We start from the raw sequence: 9,108 nt of genomic DNA on the forward strand, positions 1-9,108 counted from the left end.
ATAAGAACTTAACCTCAACGAAATTGTACCAACTTTTGAAATCTTAATAGTGAATAATTTTGTTGTATTGTATTATTGTTGCTCTTTAGACTTGTTATGTTTAGTTTAGTAATTACTAAATAGTAAATACTAAATATTTATTTAATTTGATTGTATTCAAAATAAGGTTTTCCGATTTGTTAAATGTATTCTATTTTACTATTGCTACAACTTACAAGTAACACTTTTCTGTTCTTATGAAATGTTTTTCCAGTAAATTCAAGTTTCAATTGCAATATTATGAACACATAATATATAAACCCCACGTATGTTGTTTTTGATAGATGAACCATGAATTCACTGAGAGAATCGTCCGTTTGTTAATGGAAGTGTCTACTTGTTTCGTTTGAAGTGTTTTCGTAACTACTTTAATTTAACGTTTTGTATCTTGGTGCGATTTTGTGCGAAAATATGGTCGAAGAAAATCGAACAGATTTTGGACAAGTGGACATTGTTGATGATGACAATATGATCCGGTTGCCGCGACAGCGTATTGTCGATATGTATAAAAACGCTATGTCGCGCGTTCGCGTTTTAGAAGCAAAGGCGAACGAAGGTACTATTTTCTCATTGCGATTTGCGAAATGCATACAAAAAATTACATTTTCACATTTTTATTTACATACTTGATACGAAAAAGTGATAAACAATTAATTTACATTTTACGGTTATTTATGTATAAAAAAATTTATGATTTTGTTGTTATTCGTCACTGACTGCAAATTAAGCTTTTTCTTCCTTCAGACAGTGGGTATTTTACCTTTTAAAGGTAGGTCACTACAAATGTGTTTTTTGGGGAGTTCATGTTCGTAAGTAAAAATAACATGTTTGGTTTGTCTCAATCGGTCTACAGTTGAGCACCTATTAAATCTCAATATTATTTAATTGACGTGATTATTTTGAAATATATGATTTTTTCAGCTACAATATGTATTAGATGTAACCTTTTGTGTGACAAGAGGGAGCGGACAGACCAAGATTTTCGTAAATTAGTTTTACGAGAAAAATGTTTATTAAGAAAATTGACTATTAAAGAACAAGAAATACAAGAATATGCTGTTAGTATTTAAACATATTCTGTTTATAAATAATTTAAATTAATAATATTTATTATTCATATAAATATGTAATATACATTTGATTTGATTTTTAATATAAATCAAAATAATTAAAAAATATTTTAATTGTGAGGATTATTTAATAACCAATTTATTTTATTTATTATTTATTATCATTTTAAATTTGTATATCATTTTAATCATTTTTTCCAGGAATTCTATTAATAAAAATAAGGTATTAATTTTTAGGCACAACTGACAGCCTTGCGTAATTCTATTCAAAGCAATTCAATATCCTCACTAAAATGTTCATTACAAGATCCAGCAGTAAATCTTTTGATTCAAAGATTACGACAAGACCTTTGTGCAACAAAAATTAGATTGGAAGAAACTCAAAGCGAATTGAATGCCTGGAAATTTACACCAGATAGGTTAGTTAAGTTTATCATTATTTAAAATTCTGAAAAAATTAAAAATCAAATAATAATGTTGGCAGTAATACTGGAAAAAGATTGATGGCAAAATGTCGTTTACTGTACCAGGAAAATGAAGAACTTGGTAAAGTAGTAAATAGTGGCCGAGTAGCTAAGCTTGAAGGTGAATTAGCATTGCAAAAAAACTTGAGTGAAGAAGTTAAAAAATCACAGTCAGGTAAAATAGCCCTAGTAAAAAATATATATATTTTCTTGTATTTTATTTATATTATTTATTGATTTAAGATTCTAAGCAGAAGTGATTAGTAGAAAAGAATGCTTCAATTTTAAACTTTAAGAGGATGTCAGCACAATATTTGTTTTCACTCTCAGACCCACGTGTAATATAGATTAAAGGCTTTCACCTCAAATCGTTTTTTATGATTTTTGAGTAAACCTAGAGTAAAATCACCAATTACAAAAATTATAGATAATAATATTTTTAAGGAATAACATATCATCAGTTTTATATTTCATTGTTATTTGAATTTGTATTCGACTTTCAATATAAAAAAAATATTTTAATTTAAATGTTTAAATTGTTTTGAAACATTATATTGACAAATTGATATACCATACCTTCAAAAATATTATTCTCTATTGTTTTTATAATGAGTGATTTTACTCTTAAGAATACTTAAAATCTTAGAGTTATGATTCTGGGTAAATGTGTTTTGTTGATGTTGCACATGGGCCAGAGAGAGAAAACAATGTGCTGACAGTCTCTGAAAGCAGGTTTCTGATAGCATATTAGTTCTAGTTTGTAGCTTTGAAAATTTAAAAAAATAATTTATGAGTACTTTATAAGATATATGTGGAGAGACACGCACACATACACACAAAACCAAGAATAATTTACATAAAACTATTTTTTTAACAAAATCAATTTTATTATTTTTAATATAAGGTTCTTCTTTCAGCAATTAATCATTTTTAAAATAGTTATAAATTATAATTTTTATTTTAAGTCTTGGCGTTTTAACTTGTAAAAAAAGTTAAGCATAAAAGAAAATGTAGTCTTTGAGTGTTTAAATTTCATATTTTAAATAGCATTGTAAATATCTCAGATTATTTTGATGTCATGTAGGCACACAGATCTTAAGGCAGAATCTTTCTTTATTATGTACAATGATTATATAACATTTATTTCATTTTTACTAGAATTGGATGAATTTCTACAAGACTTGGATGAAGATGTAGAAGGAATGCAAAGTACAATATACTTCTTACAGAATGAACTTCAGAAGTATAAAACTTCTGTTCAAAGTACTAACAATTCTGCAAACAAAGAAACAAATCCAAAATCTATTGTTAACGGTAATAAAAAAGATGATGTTAGTGCAACAGTGATGTCTGTAAAATCAAAAACTGAAATACCTACTCAATTGGTCAAAAACCTGCCAAAACCTGATAATAAGTCAAGTAAACACAATAAACCAAAAGAATCTAAGAAATTAACTGATGGTCAAAATATTATTGCTAAAGTAAAAAAAATACGACCAGTAATAGCAGAAGGTATAAGCCATAGTGAGCAATCCCCTAAAGTACATAAAAGTAAACACAAATCAGATGGAAGTAAAAATGAAGATAAACGAAAAAAGGCTGAAAAAAGATCCCATAGCAAAGGTGAAGTGGTACATAAAAAGTCTAAAAGTGAGCTTCCCAAAAGTATTGAAGTGAAGACTCCCGTAGAAGTAGCTAATGTACTGCCCAATGGTTCATAAATATTGTTATTTTAATGTTATTTTTCTTTTATTAATAATGGAATGTTGATAAAAAATACCTATTGAATTATTTTTCAACGTTAATTTTTTATGTTTAGGTTTGAATAAATAATTTTTAAAAAAATATTGTTATTGAAATTTAATAGAATAATTTTTATACCTTAATGCTTTGATGTTACATATTGACAGGAACTATTAACTAATTGTGAGACTTACAATGATGTGATTATTTTCTCAATATAATCTTAATTAAAGTACAGAGTTGATGTTTTGGCTTAAAATAAATTTTGGTGTTACAAAAGGTCTAAATATGTTATATGAATGGAACAAATGCTGTGTAATACTTCATAGCTCCCAAACAATATTTTCTAATGTGTTATTCTAGAATCACCAAGTTTTTAATGTATTTTATATTTACCAGTTATACATTTTAGATATGGTGTAATATGAGTTAAAAAATATAATATTTTGATATCAATATATTTTATATAATTTAAATAGTATAAAGGTTTGTCTTTACGCCTTTATGGCAGTATAAAATGAAATTAATTGATTTGTATGTTGGATTTTTCACATAATATTTTCAGTGTTTTGATAAGTCATGCCTAAGTTATTTATATTTTCCAACAAATTAAATAATTTAAATATATATCTGAATGTTTTTATTTTATCTAGGCATGTCCAGAACATGCCTCAATCTTACTTTATGCTGGTATATTGTAAAATCTAAAGTTTTTATAGGAGACAAATGTTTGAATTATTTATTTTTAAAATTCAAATGTTTTTATGGAAAAAAACTATTTATGAAAGTACTTTTTACTCACTTAGACCATTATTGTAATTGTAATATATGTTATGATGTTATAATAATTTTATGTGGCATCAAAGGCTTAATACTAAACTTAGTTTTTACATAATATTGGCGTGAGTTGGTTTAAATTAAATATAAATATCGATCAATCTATTAAAAATAAACATTAAATGAACAAATGTTTAACAATTGAAACTCAAAACCAGGATAAATTTAAACAATTCTTTGGATTTAAGCTGTTGATGTGTTGGGTGATTTCACTCAGTTTACTGTACACATGGTCGTTTTATGTAATTTCTAAATTATTTTAGATGACATAAGAAAATTCCCATAATTTTTCATTATATAAGTATGGGACTGTTTATACATAAAGATGTCATCATATTTACTTATTGTTCTTCACTAGCATTGATTTTAAATTCTTCAAATCAAAAATAATGTTGATTTAGACACGTTTGGTTTAGTACTTTGGTATTGGCATACATATTAAATGTATAAATTAAACGTACAGTGCCATAGTGAATTAGTGTATGTTTATTGTATGGTATAATCACTGATATATAAACTAAATCAAACAATTTCAGACACAACACAATTATTTAGTTGCAATTGCATTTGCATCTGAGTACATTGCCTATAAAAACCTACTACCATCAATTTCAGCAACTCATTCAATACAACTAACGCGCAACTAATAATTGCAAGTCAAATAGATTAAATTTAATATATTCTGTGGTTATTGTTTAAATTGTTTCTTAAAAAAAAAAATGAATGCCGGATTTCTATGATTTTTTTAATAGGGCAGTTTCCTACAATACGTCTATTGTCTATGTATCATTTTAATTCATCAAAATACAAAATTTGACAAACAACAAGTCTGAAGTCAACAATACTAATATATTCTTATAGTTAGGGTTCGGGACTTGCATTTGCGTGTTTTTTTGTAGTGATCGTAGATTATTTTAGGTGTTATAAATTTGTTTTATGAAATGGCAAAACTAAATACTAAGTTAAAATTTGCATATTTTTGCATATTTCGTAATATTTTAGGGAAAATGCATATTTCAGCTATTTTTAGCTTTTTTTCCTTTTTAATTTGTATGTACTTAAAATCATACTCGGAAAACAATCAAAAATATTTTTTTAAATAAATTAAGATCGTAATTTGTTGTATCTGACTAGTACGTATCTGTTTACGATAGATTCTTTGTTGCTTATGAATCAACCGTTTTATCGACTATATCCTCAATTATATATTTGTGGTAAAAGTAAAACCTAATGACATCTCACATCTATATAAATTCTAAATTGTACGACGAAATGAAAATTAGTACGTGTTCGTTCGTTAATCACGGTTAACTCATAAGTCATGACAAAATAAAATTGTCAAAGGTTAACTGATTGCATATCACACGTTTAAGTTATTTCTTATTAACTCAGTATATTATGTGCCAATTTTTTTATAATCATACTATGCGTTTTTAAAAACAACATAAAAAATAAGCTGCTAATTTTTAAGCATATTTTGACTGCATATTTCGATTATTTTAAGTACACAGTCCCGAACCCTACTTAAAATATTTTAAAACATTATGATAGTATGATCAAAATACATGTATTTTGTCATAAGTACCTATATATTGTTATTTATCATCTTGAGATTTCCAAATTAGTATTTTTAAATTTTCAATACATAATAATCTCAACTTAATCAACTAGAAATATGTAAACCAGGGGATTTTTAATAAGGTCAGCACTCTGCTGTTTTTCCGACTTCAATATTCAACATTGTTGTTATAGGAATTCGGCTAGCTAAGCCGAATTAAGAATCTTAGTTCGAAGATTAACTAACTAGTTAGAATCTAGTTAGCTAATATATTTTAACGGTCTTAGAAAATACCTTACAAAACTGGTAAACAATGAGTAGAATCTTTCATAGAATACAGATAATCTTCTTAGTTCATTATTCATTAAAGCACTATGCAGTGAACACAGAATATATCCTGTAAACATCACGGCTTTAGATAGGAATGAATTTAGAGAATTTGGCTTAGAACCATGAATGAGTTTTGTGATTGTTATCAGCCGGTTTATGTATGTACACGTGATAATTGATAATAACAACATAACAATCATATCACAAAATATATTATATTCTGTGGAGACGTAGAATGCGTGGGTATATAACTGATTAACTCTGTGTCTATGTAATACTGCAGCCTGCAACTGGTATTTACTATTTACTATTTAGTGACTTCGTCATAATATATTAAATCCACACATAATAAAATATAAGTTATTAATAAGATTTTACTTTAATTAGCAAATTATTGTTTACTTTTTTTGTGCTAACAATTTTAGTTTCTTTCGTACGTTTCATTTAACACGAAAAATGCCGACAGTCAATATTAAAAGGGATCTGCTTTTTGAGGCTCTAGGAACGACTTACAGTAATTTTTTTCAATTTATCAAATGACTGTTGTTTTAAATGTATTCTCTTTTCTAGCCGATGAAGAGTTTGACAACTTGTGCATTTCGTATGGATTGGAACTTGACGAGGTGGTGAGTATTTTTTAATCGTTATTCAAATACATAAATTTTACAATGGGATCAAATTTAGACCTCGGAAAAGCAAATGGTCTCCAAAGAACAAAGCGAGTCTAAATCTGAAGGCGCTTCTGATGATACAATTTATAGAATTGACATACCAGCCAACCGTTATGATTTGTTATGCTTAGAAGGATTAGTGGATGCTTTACTTGTATTCCAAAATAAGTAAATTAAAGAACTACCTATCTAATTCTTCTATATCATGAATTACTGACATTTTATTCATATCATTTTAGGATGGAATTACCTCGTTTTAAAGTCATTCAGTCAAAAAAACCATTAAAAGTACTTGTTAAACCAAACGTGAGTACAAATTTAGTATGAATATAGAAGTTGATTTAAATGGGTTATTAGCGTTATATTTTGCTATTATTTTGGTATGGGCTTTTAGTTTTTACATTAAATCTATTTATTATTTTAATATAGACTAAACAAATTCGGCCTTATGTCGTCGCAGCCGTGTTGAGAGATGTTACTTTTAATGCAGCGAGATATGCCAGTTTCATAGACTTGCAAGACAAACTGCATCAGAATATTTGTAGAAAGCGTTCACTTGTTGCTATTGGTACCCATGATTTAGATACAATTCAAGGACCGTTCATATATGATGCTTTGCCACCAGAAGATATCAAATTCAAAGCATTGAATCAAACAGAAGTTCATAGTGCTGCAAAACTAATGGATATTTATTCAGTTAATAAAACATTTTAAAATCTACTAGAAATCTGACATATAATTGACTTTTTGTCCTTAGACACATGCTCAATTGAAACAATATTTGAGTATAATTAAAGATAGCAGCGTGTATCCAGTCATTACAGATAGTAATGGAATAGTACTATCAATGCCTCCGATAATTAATGGTCATCATTCTAGGATTACTTTAGAAACCAAAAACGTCTTTATTGAGTGTACAGCAACTGATTTAAATAAAGTATGTATATGTTAATAATTAATTAATTAATCTTAATTCAATTTTGGTATTGTAAATCTGATTATTTTGTTGATTGTTTAGGCCAATATTGTTTTGGACACAGTTTTATGTATGTTCAGTAAATACTGTTTAAATAAGTACACAGTAGAAAGGTGTGAAGTTGTATACCCAGATGGATTGGTAAAATTGTACCCGGAATTGAAATATCGCAAAGAAACAGTGAATCGGAAGAAAGTGAATTCATATTTAGGGATCAGGTATTATAAAATTTATAATACAATATAAAGAATACTCTCTTAAAGAAGTAATTTTTAGTGAAAATTTAGATAGCCTATCATCTGCCTTATCGTCCATGTGTTTGAAATCAACTGTATTGAAAGAATCAGATGTGGTTGTTGTTGAAGTACCACCAACTAGACATGATATTATTCATGCATGTGACTTGTATGAAGATGTAGCTATTGCCTATGGTTATAACAATATACCAAAAACATTACCGAAAACAACTACGGTAGGCTCTCAATTGCCTATAAATAACCTGTCTGATAAGATCAGAAATGAAATAGCTTATTGTGGTTTCAATGAAGTATTAACATTCTCCTTAGTAAGTTTGTTGGCAATTCTTCTGTTATAGACACTAATTATTATTTTGGATTTTATAGTGTTCTAAAGATGATGTGTCAACAAAACTCCGGAAACCATTTGATACTCAACGTACTGTACGCATAAGTAACCCAAAAACATTGGAATTTCAAGTAGCACGTACCAATATTTTATCAGGGCTCTTGAAAACTACTTCAGCTAATAAAAAAATGCCTCTACCTATGAAATTATTTGAAGTAACAGATGTGGTATTTAAAGATGTCACCAGTGGTAAGTAATTGCATACAAATCATACAATATCTATAAGGTTTAGTTTCTAACATTTTATCATCGTAGAAGTGGGAGCTCGTAATGAAAGACATATTTGTGCCATATATTATGGTAAAACTCCAGGATTTGAAATTATCCACGGTCTTATGGACCGAATAATGCAAATGTTAAACATAAAATTTTCTACTGAAAGTGGCAATACCTATCAAATTAAAGCTGCTAATGGTAAGAATATTAAATAATAATAAATTAATATTAGATTATATTATATGAAATGTCTATCTAGCATTATATATTATTTGTATGTATATTTATTTCAGATGAGACTTATTTCCCTGGTCGTTGCGCACAAATAATATATAAAGAGAATGTCATTGGATTGATGGGTGTTTTGCATCCTGAAGTAGTTACTGCCTATGAACTAACCATGCCATGTTCAGCATTTGAAATAAATCTCGAACCATTTTTGTAAAAATAATAAATAAAATATTTATTTTCACATTATTTTATTTTAATTTATCAGTAAGTTTGTCTCTAATTAAAAATAATTTAGGCATAAATGATTATTAAAGAAAACTGAAGGTGA

At 27.4% G+C, this 9,108-nt stretch overlaps 2 protein-coding genes across 3 annotated transcripts; both read left to right on the top strand.

The window, feature by feature from the left end:
• The first annotated feature begins 87 nt into the window (after nucleotides 1–87).
• LOC132923352 (pre-mRNA-splicing regulator female-lethal(2)D) lies at nucleotides 88–3,774 on the top strand. 2 transcript variants are annotated; one of them, XM_060987294.1, is made up of 5 exons: nucleotides 88–595; nucleotides 961–1,097; nucleotides 1,347–1,528; nucleotides 1,594–1,748; nucleotides 2,732–3,774. In XM_060987294.1, exons 1-5 carry the CDS (start codon nucleotides 451–453, stop codon nucleotides 3,292–3,294), a joined length of 1,182 nt encoding a protein of 393 aa, XP_060843277.1. In that variant the 5' UTR covers nucleotides 88–450; the 3' UTR covers nucleotides 3,295–3,774. The 2 variants fall into 2 exon arrangements, with proteins under 2 accessions (XP_060843277.1, XP_060843278.1); XM_060987295.1 differs by having other exon boundaries at nucleotides 452–808.
• A 2,492-nt stretch (nucleotides 3,775–6,266) lies between these two features.
• On the top strand, nucleotides 6,267–9,026 carry LOC132923349 (phenylalanine--tRNA ligase beta subunit). The gene is made up of 11 exons (XM_060987290.1): nucleotides 6,267–6,555; nucleotides 6,612–6,667; nucleotides 6,726–6,880; nucleotides 6,952–7,018; nucleotides 7,142–7,408; nucleotides 7,470–7,649; nucleotides 7,731–7,906; nucleotides 7,965–8,253; nucleotides 8,312–8,522; nucleotides 8,589–8,747; nucleotides 8,843–9,026. Exons 1-11 carry the CDS (start codon nucleotides 6,498–6,500, stop codon nucleotides 8,992–8,994), a joined length of 1,770 nt encoding a protein of 589 aa, XP_060843273.1. The 5' UTR covers nucleotides 6,267–6,497; the 3' UTR covers nucleotides 8,995–9,026.
• Nucleotides 9,027–9,108: the final 82 nt, after the last annotated feature.

The sequence above is a fragment of the Rhopalosiphum padi genome, chromosome 2 (genome assembly GCF_020882245.1).
Source record: "Rhopalosiphum padi isolate XX-2018 chromosome 2, ASM2088224v1, whole genome shotgun sequence".
Classification (NCBI taxonomy): Eukaryota; Metazoa; Arthropoda; class Insecta; order Hemiptera; family Aphididae; genus Rhopalosiphum; species Rhopalosiphum padi.

What these genes read in the sequence shown, in the direction of transcription:
- LOC132923349 (XM_060987290.1), top strand. Translation starts at nt 6,498, where the DNA reads ATGCCGACAGTCAATATTAAAAGGGATCTGCTTTTTGAGGCTCTAGGA. An exon ending in GATTGGAACTTGACGAGGTG is followed by an intron (nt 6,668 to 6,725) that starts GTGAGTATTTTT and finishes GATCAAATTTAG; the next exon opens with ACCTCGGAAAAGCAAATGGT. An exon ending in AAGTATTAACATTCTCCTTA is followed by an intron (nt 8,254 to 8,311) that starts GTAAGTTTGTTG and finishes TGGATTTTATAG; the next exon opens with TGTTCTAAAGATGATGTGTC.
- LOC132923352 (XM_060987294.1), top strand. Translation starts at nt 451, where the DNA reads ATGGTCGAAGAAAATCGAACAGATTTTGGACAAGTGGACATTGTTGAT. An exon ending in AGAAGCAAAGGCGAACGAAG is followed by an intron (nt 596 to 960) that starts GTACTATTTTCT and finishes TGATTTTTTCAG; the next exon opens with CTACAATATGTATTAGATGT. An exon ending in AGTTAAAAAATCACAGTCAG is followed by an intron (nt 1,749 to 2,731) that starts GTAAAATAGCCC and finishes CATTTTTACTAG; the next exon opens with AATTGGATGAATTTCTACAA.